The 12,037-nt window shown below is 39.1% G+C and overlaps 1 protein-coding gene across 1 annotated transcript in view; it reads right to left on the bottom strand.

The window, feature by feature from the left end:
• The window catches only part of gabbr1a (gamma-aminobutyric acid (GABA) B receptor, 1a), a 107,123-nt gene that overhangs the window by 10,430 nt on the left and 84,656 nt on the right, over positions 1-12,037 (bottom strand). Inside the window, exons 16-18 of the mRNA XM_046044020.1 lie at positions 8,139-8,271; positions 2,609-2,725; positions 1,151-1,261 (exon numbers count right to left, since the gene is read on the bottom strand). Of these exons, the coding sequence (XP_045899976.1) occupies positions 1,151-1,261; positions 2,609-2,725; positions 8,139-8,271 (361 nt within the window). The remainder of the gene's footprint in view (positions 1-1,150; positions 1,262-2,608; positions 2,726-8,138; positions 8,272-12,037) is intronic.

The following is a 12,037-nucleotide window of genomic DNA, read 5'->3' on the forward strand; positions in this document are numbered from 1 at the left end:
CTTCGCTTGATGAAGCTTCTACATCTGATCACTGGTAATGGAAAACAAGCGTGATAATTTAATTCATGATCTGCATTACTGAAGTCATCACTTCCTCATTTATCATGATATAGTATTTTACAACTAACAACTATGCAATTTGAGTTAACTGTCACACCTGCAAACATAGCAGAGAATGGTCAGAAACCTGGATGAGGTGTTTACATGCCACAGTTTCTAACTAGCTAGCATCTCAAAACCAGGATACATGCTTATCATGGTTTCTGAAACCACACTGTAACACCTAACCAGGATACTTGTGCACACGAAAACGCACTCAATGTTGGTGGCAGTAAAATGTAGAAATTAAATGGTAAAAAACAGAAGAAGAAGAGGAGCGCAAACTGATGTAAACAATGCAATTTTTAGAACTTTAAAGCAACTATATCTAAATATTTTCAAGTCAACAAATAAGAGACCACATGTCTACTTATACATGAAAAGCGTCACTTCTTGTGTACTATGGACTCAGAGAGAATTCTCACCTGTTTCAGCAGCAAAGTACTTTAGCATCTTTCAGCTTATTATTTTTGTTTTCCAGCACCACAGCTTTACTGTTTTGGTTCACTCCACCGCATACTGCCCCTTTCGGCTACAGCAGGCAGCTGTTTTCAGTGACAAAAAGCCCCAAAAATCCACTGTACACTACCTGGTCAGATACAAAAAGCTGACAGTTAAAGTTAGCCACTAACTGGTTAACAGACTGAGGCATTTAGCAGTAGTGGAGGAGGAGACCAAAAACAGAGCTAAAAGGAGTGACTATTTTTCTTTTTTTGGGAAATTACTGCATATAAAGTTTGACTTTAGCTTTGACTGAACCATACAGTAAATATGCTAAAACAAAACAAAACAATGAGCTTAAGGAGGAGGAGGTATTCAAGTAAAAAATGTCAGAGTTACAGTGCTGCTGTTGAGCTGTGCTTTGTGAAATGACATGGTATTTATCCTTGTTTTAGATTGTGCTCTTTAAGTGTAAGATGAATCAAAATGAAAGAACATTTCGACAAATGAGGCCCGGTGTCTCATTACTGTGTTACTGACTGATGATAGTGGCTGCACAGCCAAATGGGCCATGACACACAAATGATCTCATCTGTCTTTCATACTCTACCTCAACCGTAATGTGCAGAGGATCCACAATCTGCCAGATCATGAGTGACAGGAAGTCAATAGCCAGCAGCACTCCAACTGTTGCGTAGAGTTTCCATGGCTCCAAGTGTTGCTGTGTGAGTTTGAGCAAAGACACACACACACACACACACACACACACACACACACACACACACACACACACACACACACACACACAAGTCATCACTATCCAAGGGCATCACAAGCTACTCCACAAACAAAGACAAACAACCAGGACAAATAATATGACAAGCGTCCTTGTGATTTCTGGATGACTGGCCGCGAATAGTGTGAGCGTGTGTCTCTCTCAGTGTGTGTGTGTCCAAGTATATTTTAGGAGCAGTAGGAGTTTGCGTGTATGTGTGTGTCTGCACACAGAGAGTTGTAGTAGCTATATTTGTGCTGCCACCTGAAATCATCATTTATACACACTGAGATGACACCGATTTTGTGTGGACAGTTTCTGAGGCGACTGATATCACTTTTATTATCCTTAAATTAAGTTATAATGGAAGCAATGCAGCCGTAACCGAAAACAAGCAACCAAAATGAGCTCTCCTACTGGGCTCCCCTTCTCTCTTTCCACACATCTTTTTTCATTCATTTCATTTGACCACTCTGGATTATAACTAGCACCTCCAACATAGTAACAGCCATTCAAGCGTGCAATGACTAAAACTGAAAAATAAAATAAAGAAGAAAACACATTACACAGTCCTGGGTTCCTCTTCACTTGAGTTGCATGAAAAATGATCTGAACAGCGCTCATTCTTCCCTCGATTTATGAAAGTTTCGTTAAATACTCACAGAGCTCTCTGGCAAAATGCCCTTCTGTGGACATGAAGAGAGTTGAAAGTCAACCCGATTCGTTGTGCTTTGGCTCAAATAATAAACCCCCTAAAGGATGGATTTCTGCATAGAACTTTAATACTCATCCATATTCATAAATATTCCATAAATGGCTTAATCTCTTATTCTTCTGATTAGGTCTTAGAAATTCCCACAACACGCAAACTGGCAGTATCTTGCTGGCTCCAGGATACACTATCTTCAAGGGGTGGAACACACACAAACACACACGCACACATCCGCTCTTAAACACACCAGCATGCAAATAAAGCTGATGACGGAGGCATCAGGGGTGGTTATGTGTGTTTGTGTGCTCAAAATATGCACCTGCATGTTTTTATGCATAAATGTTGCATGTGTGTGCAAAGTACAGTATCTATGCCAGTGTGTGTCCAACACCATGCACTCTTGCTACAACCCTCCTGCAGTGAATGATGCCGAGCTGGCCTCTTAGAAGCTTATGTTACTAGGAAGTTTTTAACGGAACTTTTTTATCAGCCGGCGCCACACATGCTGCCTCCCTCTCCCATCCTTTCTTTACTCTCCTGAGACCGCTGAGAGGCTTATCCCTCCCCCTGACTCTGCCTACCTTCTTCTTCTCCTTCTTTTCGTCCTTCTTCGTGAAGAGAGTGTGGACCCACCAGATCTTCGTGAACATGCTGCCGTACGCCAGGCTGAAGCCAAGGCCAAGGAGCCACAGGCGGAACTGCAGGAGAGGGGAGGAGAAAGAAAAAGAGAGAGAGGAGGGGATAAGGTGTGAAGGAGAGGAGAATTTTAATTAAAAAATAACTTTACTCAATGTGTGGGTTTTGTTTCATAGGTGTTTTGTTATGTGTAAATATAAATGTATATCTATCTAACCTAATTTCTCAGTACATAAAAAATTAATTTAACTTGTATTGTATTACAGTACACTACAGTAGATTTACTGCCTTTCTTTAATTTGTGTTCTTTTTAGAAGAGAATATTTACTGTAAATAAAAATGAAGATTACATTAATTTTTTGAACCTCCACCAACATGCTAGGGCAGCCTGTAAGTAGCCTTAGAGGTGAAAACTGATGCAAAAAACTGTCCAAAATTCATTGTTGCACCACTCGTTGCAGCTCCTAAAGCTTATTGCTCTGAGCGCACAGTAATAACTGCAAGTGACTGAGATGAAAATACCAACATTTTTATCAACTCCTCTCTTTTCTCATCTGGTCTGTGGTGGCTAGACACTAAGAGTTTAAGGAGATTTCAGTAAGAAAATCAATTTGAAACTGTAAAAGTGAGGGGGACAGAAATAGATTTTGAAATAAAGTTTCCCCAAGTGGAAATGAAGCCCTTGCCATTATTACAGTTTTTCTCACTCGCTTTGGTGCATTTCTCACATCAGAATTGAAATACTCATAACTACTTGTTCAACCTTCACATCATCTCGTTACTTGTGCACATCATAAAAGCAATTTCTCATTGTTTTGAACATATTGCAAATGCTTTAACACAGTGAAGCAAATGTACAATTGTCTGCTATTTCCTCCATTATCAATTGGTTATGTCATGCTGATCACAATGAATTATACCAGTTCTTTGTGGAATAGTCTTACCCCCCAAAACATCTAGGCACAAGTTCATTGCATAAGTCACTTTATGCAAAATGGCTGAACACGTTGTCAAAATCAAAGTTAAATAAAGTCAAACTTTATTGTCATTCTTCACATTCAAGTATACAGCTGAACGAAATGTTGTTTCGTATAGACCATGGTGCATAAACAAAATAAGAATAGACAACAACAAATCACAATATACTACAGTAGCAACACAGCCCTCAGACCATTCACCCGATACACACAATACCATACACAGTGAACAGTAACACAATACACAGTGAGCAGTGAATAGTGCATATACCGCAGTAGATGTATACTTATATTTGCTTGTGTGTGTGTGCGCGCGTGTGTATATACAGTATATATATATATATAGAGAGAGAGATAGAGGGAGATTTACAGTGCTGTAAAACAGTCCTTTCTTTTTCCTTTTCTGCATCACAATGACATGGTCTGTCAACAAATTATAGTACAAACAATAAAAACGTAACTGAATCCTGTCCAATCTCTTGCCATGTTTAACTTTATACTATAGAAATTGATATGACATATTGAAAAAGTGCAGCCTTGTGCATTTTCAGTCTTTGTCATCAAAATGTTAGCCATAGTTTACATCAGAAAACACAGAGTGCAGAGTGTTATATTGAAAACTGTAGTAGTAACCCTACTAAAAATTGAGTTATTAAGTTATAGTTATTATGTTGTATTTGCATTTTTACCAGGAGGAGCCCTGTGATTTACTGCCTTTCTTTAACTTGTATTTTATTGAAACACTTTTTAGAAGAGAATATTTACTGTAAATAAAAATGAAGATTACATGGATTTTTTGAACCTCCACCAACAAGTTAGGGCAGCCTGTAAGTAGCCTGAGAGGTGAAACCTGATGCAAAAAACAGTCCACAAATCATTCGCTGCACCACTCGTTGCAGCTCCTTAAACTTATTGATCTGAGTGCACAGTAATAACTGAAGGTGACTGAGATGAAAATGCCAACATTTTTATCAACTCCTCTCTTTTCTCATCTGGTCTGTGGTGGCTAGACACTAAGAGTTTAAGGAGATTTCAGTAAGAAAATCAATTTGAAACTGTAAAAGTGAGGGGGACAGAAATAGACTTTGAAAAAAAGTTTTCCCAAGAGCAAATTAAGCTCTTGCCATTATTAAACTACAACAAATTCAGAAAAAAAACAATATGCTAATTTCTTCCATTCACCCAGATAATTACCGACAGACAGCTAGAAAGATAGAAAGACAGACAGACGAATAGAAAGACAGACAGATAGACAGACAGACAGACAGACAGACAGACAGACAGACAGATAGATAGATAGATAGATAGATAGATAGATAGATAGATAGATAGATAGATAGATAGATAGATAGATAGACAGACAGACAGACAGACAGACAGACAGACAGACAGACAGACAGACAGACAGACAGATAGATAGACTGAACAAAATTATGAAGGCAACACTTTTGTTTTTGCCTCCATTCATCATGAGCTGAACTCAAAGATCTTTCTCAGGCTTTCTCTGTGCACACAAAAGGCCTATTTCTCTCAAATACTGTCCACAAATCTGTCACAATCTGTGTTAGTGAGCACTTCTCCTTTGCCAAGATAATCCATCCACCTCACAGGTGTGGCATATCAAGATGCTGAGCAGACAGCATGGGTATTGCACAGGTGTGTCTTAGGCTGGCCACAATAAAAGGCCCCTCTAAAATGTGCAATTTCACTGTATTGGGTGGGTCCGGGGGAAGTCAAGAAACCAGTCAGTATCTAATGTGACCACCATTTGCCTCACGTAGTGCAACACATCTCCTTCGCATTGAGTTGTATAGGTTGTTGATTGTGGCCTGAGGAATGTTGGTCCACTCCTCTTCAACGGCTGTGCAAAGTTGCAGTCAGGTCGAGACCCCGATGAGGACGACGAGCATGCACACGAGCTACCCTGAGATGGTTCCCGACAGTTTGTGCAGAAATTCTTTGGTTATGCAAAGTGATTGTTGCAGCAGCTGTCCGGGTGGCTGGCTGGATCTTGGAGGTGAAGATGCTGGATGTGGAGGTCCTGGGCTGGTGTGGTTGTGAGGCCGGTTGGATGTACTGCCAAATCTCTGAAACGCCTTTGGAGACGGCTTATAGTAGAGAAATGAACCTTCAATTCATGGCCAACAGCTCTGGTGGACATTCCTGCAGTCAGCATGCCAATTGCACGCTCCCTCAAAACTTGCAACCTATGTGGCATTGTGCTGTGTGATGGAACTGCACATTTTCGAGAGGCCTTTTATTGTGGCCAGCCTAAGGCACACCTGTGCAATACCCATGCTGTCTGATCAGCATCTTGATATGAAACACCTTTGAGGTGGATGGATTATCTCAACAAAGAGGAAGTGCTCACTAACACAGATTTTGACAGATTTGTGAAAATTACTTTAGAGAAATAGGCCTTTTGTGTACATACAGAAAGTCTTTGATATTTGAGTTTAGCTCATGATGAATGGGGGCAAAAACAAAAATGTTGTGCATTTATATTTTTTTTCAGTGTAGATATATAGATGGCAGAGAATAACTGGACAGGGACAAACAGCAAAGAAGCGACAGAAATGGAAATCTCCCTCTTGCCTCCACACCAAAAAACCTCAATATGGGTGACAGAAAAGTACTCCCACTCATTAGTGCTGGGATCCCATCATCTGTGCTATTCTAGCACCCAGCAAATCATGTCTGTACAACAGAATACCAAAATACTTTAAAATAGCTATTGAAGAATGTCAGATTTTTTTTCATGTTTATGTTCTTCGTCTTTCATCCACTAAGTGTACGTGATAAAAATCCTGAAATGGCTGATTGGTTTGCAGGTGTCTGCTTGCCACAGGCAGAAACATCAAAACTGTCAGAGCTTCACAACACCTGAATGTAGTTTTGCCTAAAGTAGGTACATAATTTCTCAGTAGGGTAGGGCTTTAGTAAAACTGACTACAGTAACTGCAAACTGCAATATTTGTGGCAAAGAACTAACTGCAACACTGTAAATCAAATACAATGAGTTAATGAGAACAACATATATAGTAAACTTGAACCTGTAATTGACCTGTAGGTGGATCAGTAATAACATATTCATGCTGTGCAGCTAAACATTGTTTAAAACCCACAGATCCAGAATTTTCCAAAGACAGCAAATATATTGGGAGGAATTTTTGGGAAATGTGTATAATATGATGCACAAGATATCAAGAATAATTACAGCCATAAATAACATGGGTTTATATGTATTTCACTCCGTACACATCACATAGATTAAATTAAAAACTAGAACAAGATGAAACGCATTATGTACAGAATGTGACACTGTGGAATAAGATAATATGCCCAACCTTTAAGATAATTACAACAAAAAGAAGAGGAATAATGTCCAACTAAAATTAAACTGCAACAGACCGAAAGATAGAAAGATATATTTTATATTTTTTGGTTTTATGATGGCACCCCCAAGTTTTCCATCCATACAGCCAATCACACCACTTCATTTTAAGCCATATTTGCATAAAGCAGTAACGTCAGTAGTATATCATGAGCAGAGCAGGTGGTCACACTGACTAACAGCCAGACAGCAGCCTGCTACACAACAAAAGAGCCAAAGACAACAACCCACATTAGCTTAGTTTTCAGGCTAGTTAGCTGCTCAGCTACAACACATTAAACAGCTTTCTTACAAATGTCACTGTGGTCCGCTTAGATGCTTTTGTCACCCTCACTCCAACGCACTATGGCTTATAAGCTACACCGCAACAGACTGTGTAGCCTTTTAATAATAAAATACTATTAACAATAAATACAAAGGCAAGAGGTGATGACTGGGTTAAATGTTTGTAACTGGCTTTCAGTGTAATAGTTTTCATCAAACCAAGGTCTGAAATTATTATTTTCTTTCTAACTACAACTTTTAAGGTAAAGAAAAAGAACAATGAATACACTTAAAAAAAAAATTGAATTTAATTTATTCTATACATAAAACTGAGGTAGCTAATGTTGAGAAATTATGAATAATGATGGGAAACTAGCAAGAAACAACTAGATTTTGAAAGTGTCCAACTGGAAAAATCTCACCCCCTAACTACACGCCTCCCTCAAATCACATTTTCATGGGGAAAGAGTGCACAGGAAGAGTGCGTGCAGGTAGATAGCGGGCTAGGCAATAATTTCATCCGAATGAAATGATTGGCAATGCTTATTATAGTCCTGCAAAAGCTATACATACTAGATTTTTTCATTTTCGGTGCCAGGCCATTTCATTTATTGATTGCTTTCGGGATGTAAAGAAAATTCAACAAATAACAAAAAATGCTTCTGCCCACCCCAGCTTTAATAAGATTCATTTCAACACATATGGCAAATAATATAATAATAATACTCACATCAAATCACTGAAACCAAATATTTGCAGACAGTACCCAACCCTACTCCTCATCCTGCCCTCTGGCTCTTCTCTGTCTCTCTCCCTGTGTGTGTCTCTTTCTCCTGTTACCTGGCAGACGACAGGGAACTGGGATCTGTGGACGTGGTGACCATCAATCCCCAGCGGGAACACTGCAGCCAGAGCCATCATGCAGCCCACCGCTGTCATGTTGTTCAGGTACGGCTGAGAGTTCTGGATGTAGCTGAAACAGCGACAGATACACATATAAAAACAAAAAACAAACACATTTAGAAAAACAATGGCAATTATCTATTATTATTTATATACTTAAAGGTATAATTGGTGTATTTGTAGGTAAATAGGCGTTAAATGTGGCGGTGGTCTTGCTGTTAGCTCTTACAAATGTCATCAATTGTTGTTAATTGCTCTCCTGTTGGTTTTTAATTTAAACCTTATCATCTTTATCTCCTGGTTGAGAATGTCTGGCAGTGTTTCGTCACACTGATAAATAAAAGGCTCAAAATATGGAACACTGCTCTTCCTTGGGGATCTCCTTTGATGAGTGATTGACATTCATTAGTCTAATTAGTGTGAAGCACTGAACAGTGCAAAAATTTCAAGTGACAAAAAAGAAAGGAAATTTGTGTGTAGTGTAAATTTCAGCAGAACTGAATACAAAACAACTGGAGTACAATTAAGTGCAGATGAAACCATTGCTCAGTTCTGTGAAGTCAAACAGCAGGTGAGTTCTAATTAATTGGGAATACCAAAAAGTGCATAAAAACAATGTGCTGATTTCTTTGGACTGATCATGCAGTCAAAGGTTTTAGCAGTATTTAGTTTTTCGGGATAACAAATCTAAGAGTCTACAGCCATACATAGGCACACCGTTGCTTTAAGCTAAATGCTTAAAAAAAACAAAAAAACAAAAAACAACAACAACAACCAAGAATTAAATCTTAAGGAAGACAAGGAGAAGAAGTTTAATGGATGTAATGTGATGTGGCATGTATTCTATATTTTCCTAGTGCTATAAAACAATAAAGTATGTTGATTCTTTTGGATACTACTTAAACAGTCTGACAATTAGTATTTATTATGTACTGATTGAATGCTTTACTTATAGAATTAGTATGTAGCATGGATTTGGAGCACACAGGGCTAATGTTTACCATGTTCACTCACGACCAGTGTTGTGAAAAATTAATTTAATTTATTGAACACTGCTCAAACATTAGTTAAAAAGTTAGGAGAGACTTTCTTTGTTTTTTCCCCTTTACTGTTTAGCATCATCTGGTTTGAGAGGCTGCAATGTTTTCAGTTTGGCTGATGAAAAGGTTGTCCATCACTTTTTAGAAAAGGATGGGGCTGGGTAACTCATTACTTTTAATGACTAATCATTCATGCAGCACACCTGGACACACCACCGGTCACTGAACATAATATCTGCCTCTCTGCCACAAACAACTGTCTCCACCTGCTGGCATGTAAAGCCGTCTGCTCCCAGCGCTGTTCCAAAGACTTCTATTCCTGTTATCATCACGCATAGACCAGTAAACCGAAATGTGCACAACCCACACAGAAATAATAGTAATCTCTTAAGGATTAGGACAACTGCACCAACTCCAGCACCCAGAATAAACTCATTTAAAATGGCTCTCTTCAATGTGAGATTACTGTCAAGTAAGACTTTTATCTTAAATGATTTTATCTTGTCTGCAAATCTAGATTTTATGTTTTTAACTGAATCCTGGTTGCAAATGAATGACTATAGCCAGCTAGCTGAACTGTGTCCGCCTCAATATGATTGTTTTAGTCAACCGAGGGTCAGTGGTCGTGGTGGTGCGCTAGTGAGCGTGTATAGGAAATATTTAAAATGTCATCAAGTACGCTGTGATGAATTTAACTCCTTTGAAGTTCTCACTCTTAAAGTTGGAGGGCTGCAACCTATCATATTTGTTACAATTTATCGCCCCCCAAAACCGCCTGGAGGATTTTTATCAGAACTTCCTGAATTTTTATCTACTCTGGTTTTAAATTATGACAGTTCTTTGTTCTTTGTGGCGATTTTAATATTCATGTTGATGACCCCACCGATGTTAATGCAACTTTTTAAATATGGCCACTTCTTTTAACTTCAAACAACATGTCAAAGGGCAAATCCATAACCGTGGTCATACACTGGACTTGGATTTTACCCTGGGTGTCAGCATTTCCTCGGTGGAATTAGTGGACATGACCATATCTGACCACAGATGTATTGTTTTTAGCTGCGATTCCCCTGTTACTCATGCCGCCTCACCAAGCTCCAACCAAGTGTTTCAAAGTTTTGCACATTCTTTCAGAGCCAAAGCCAGCACCTGTCTGATTCCAACACCAGCAATCTGGTCGATCACTTCAATCATATCTGCTTGTCGTCACTAAATATTACTGCATCTCTAAAGGTTAGGCCTACGTCTAAAGCTAGTAAGCAACCCTGGATAAATGACAGCATTCGCAGCCTAAAAAGGGAATGCAGAAAAGCAAAGTGCAGATGGAAAAAATCTAGTCTCCAAGTCCATTACCTCAGTCTGAAGGATTTATTAATTAACTACAATAACATGGTTAAGGATGCGAGAACACGCTATTTTTCTGAACTCATTATTACACATAAACACAATCCCAGGTTTCTGTTTAAGACTGTGGATCAGCTGGTAAACCCAACCCCTCCTTGTGCCTCAGCTGGAAGTAATCATGACTGTGAATTGTTTTTATCTTATTTTACCAATAAGGGGGTGTCAATCAGAGCCTCTATTACCCCCATGGCCTCTTACTCAGAGGTTCCTCACCAGCAACAAGAGAGTTTTAACCAGTTTTATCCCATCGACTTGTCTGAGCTTTTAAAAACAGTACCACAAATGAGAGTGTCCTCCAGCCCACTTGATGTAATATCTACAAAGTTTTTACTGAAAGTAATGGATTCTGTTGGGCCCCATTTGATCTCTGTTTTTAACAGCTCCCTATCTACTGGTTGTGTCCCTGAGTATTTTAAAGCGGCTTACGTGAAACCACTTTTAAAGAAACCTGGTTTAGATCCCTCCCTTCATCAAAATTATAGACCAATTTCAAAACTGCCTTTTATTGCAAAGATTCTAGAAAGAATTGTGTCCAAACAGCTGCTCACTGTGCTGGAAAATAACAAATTATTTGAAAAGTTTCAGTCTGGTTTTAGGAAGTACCACAGCACTGAGACTGCCCTGCTTAAAGTCACCAATGACCTTTTAATGTCTGCTGATGAAGGTATGTGCTCAGTCCTGGTACTCCTGGACCTTAGCGCTGCTTTTGACACCATTGATCACAACATCATGTTAGACAGACTGAGGTACTGGGTGGGGATCTCTGGTACTGCTCTAGAATGGTTTTCATCCTACCTGTGAAATAGGAAGTTTTGCGTGTCTGTAAACAACTATGTCTCTTCATTCTGTCCAGTTAAATATGGTGTGCCTCAGGGGTCGGTCTTAGGACCCATTTTGTTTTCCTTGTATCTGCTTCCCCTTGGACATATTATCCATAATCATGGCATTTCTTTTCATATTTATGCTGATGACACACAAATATACTTGCCCGTCAGATCCACAGACCCTGGAATGCTGAGTTCAAATAATTTCCTCCAGCTGAACTCCGACAAAACAGAAATCCTGGTCATCGGGTCCCAGCAGATGGCAAATCAAATACTGCCATCTGCTGGTTCCCTAGTAAATCACATTAAGCCAGTGGCAAAGAACCTAGGTGTTTGGTTTGATAGTAATTTAAATTTCGAGCAGCACACCACAAAGCTTGTTCAATCATGTTTTTATCAACTTAGAAATATAGCTAAAATTCGATCTATGTTAACTTTTAAGGACACCGAGACCATTTTACACGCCTTCATCTCATCACGCCTGGATTATTGCAACAGCCTTTTCACCTGTTTAACCCAAAAATCTATTGATCGACTCCAGACTGTCCAGAACTCAGCTTCCAGGCTT

Source organism: Micropterus dolomieu, linkage group LG03 (assembly GCF_021292245.1).
Source record: "Micropterus dolomieu isolate WLL.071019.BEF.003 ecotype Adirondacks linkage group LG03, ASM2129224v1, whole genome shotgun sequence".
NCBI lineage: Eukaryota > Metazoa > Chordata > Actinopteri > Centrarchiformes > Centrarchidae > Micropterus > Micropterus dolomieu.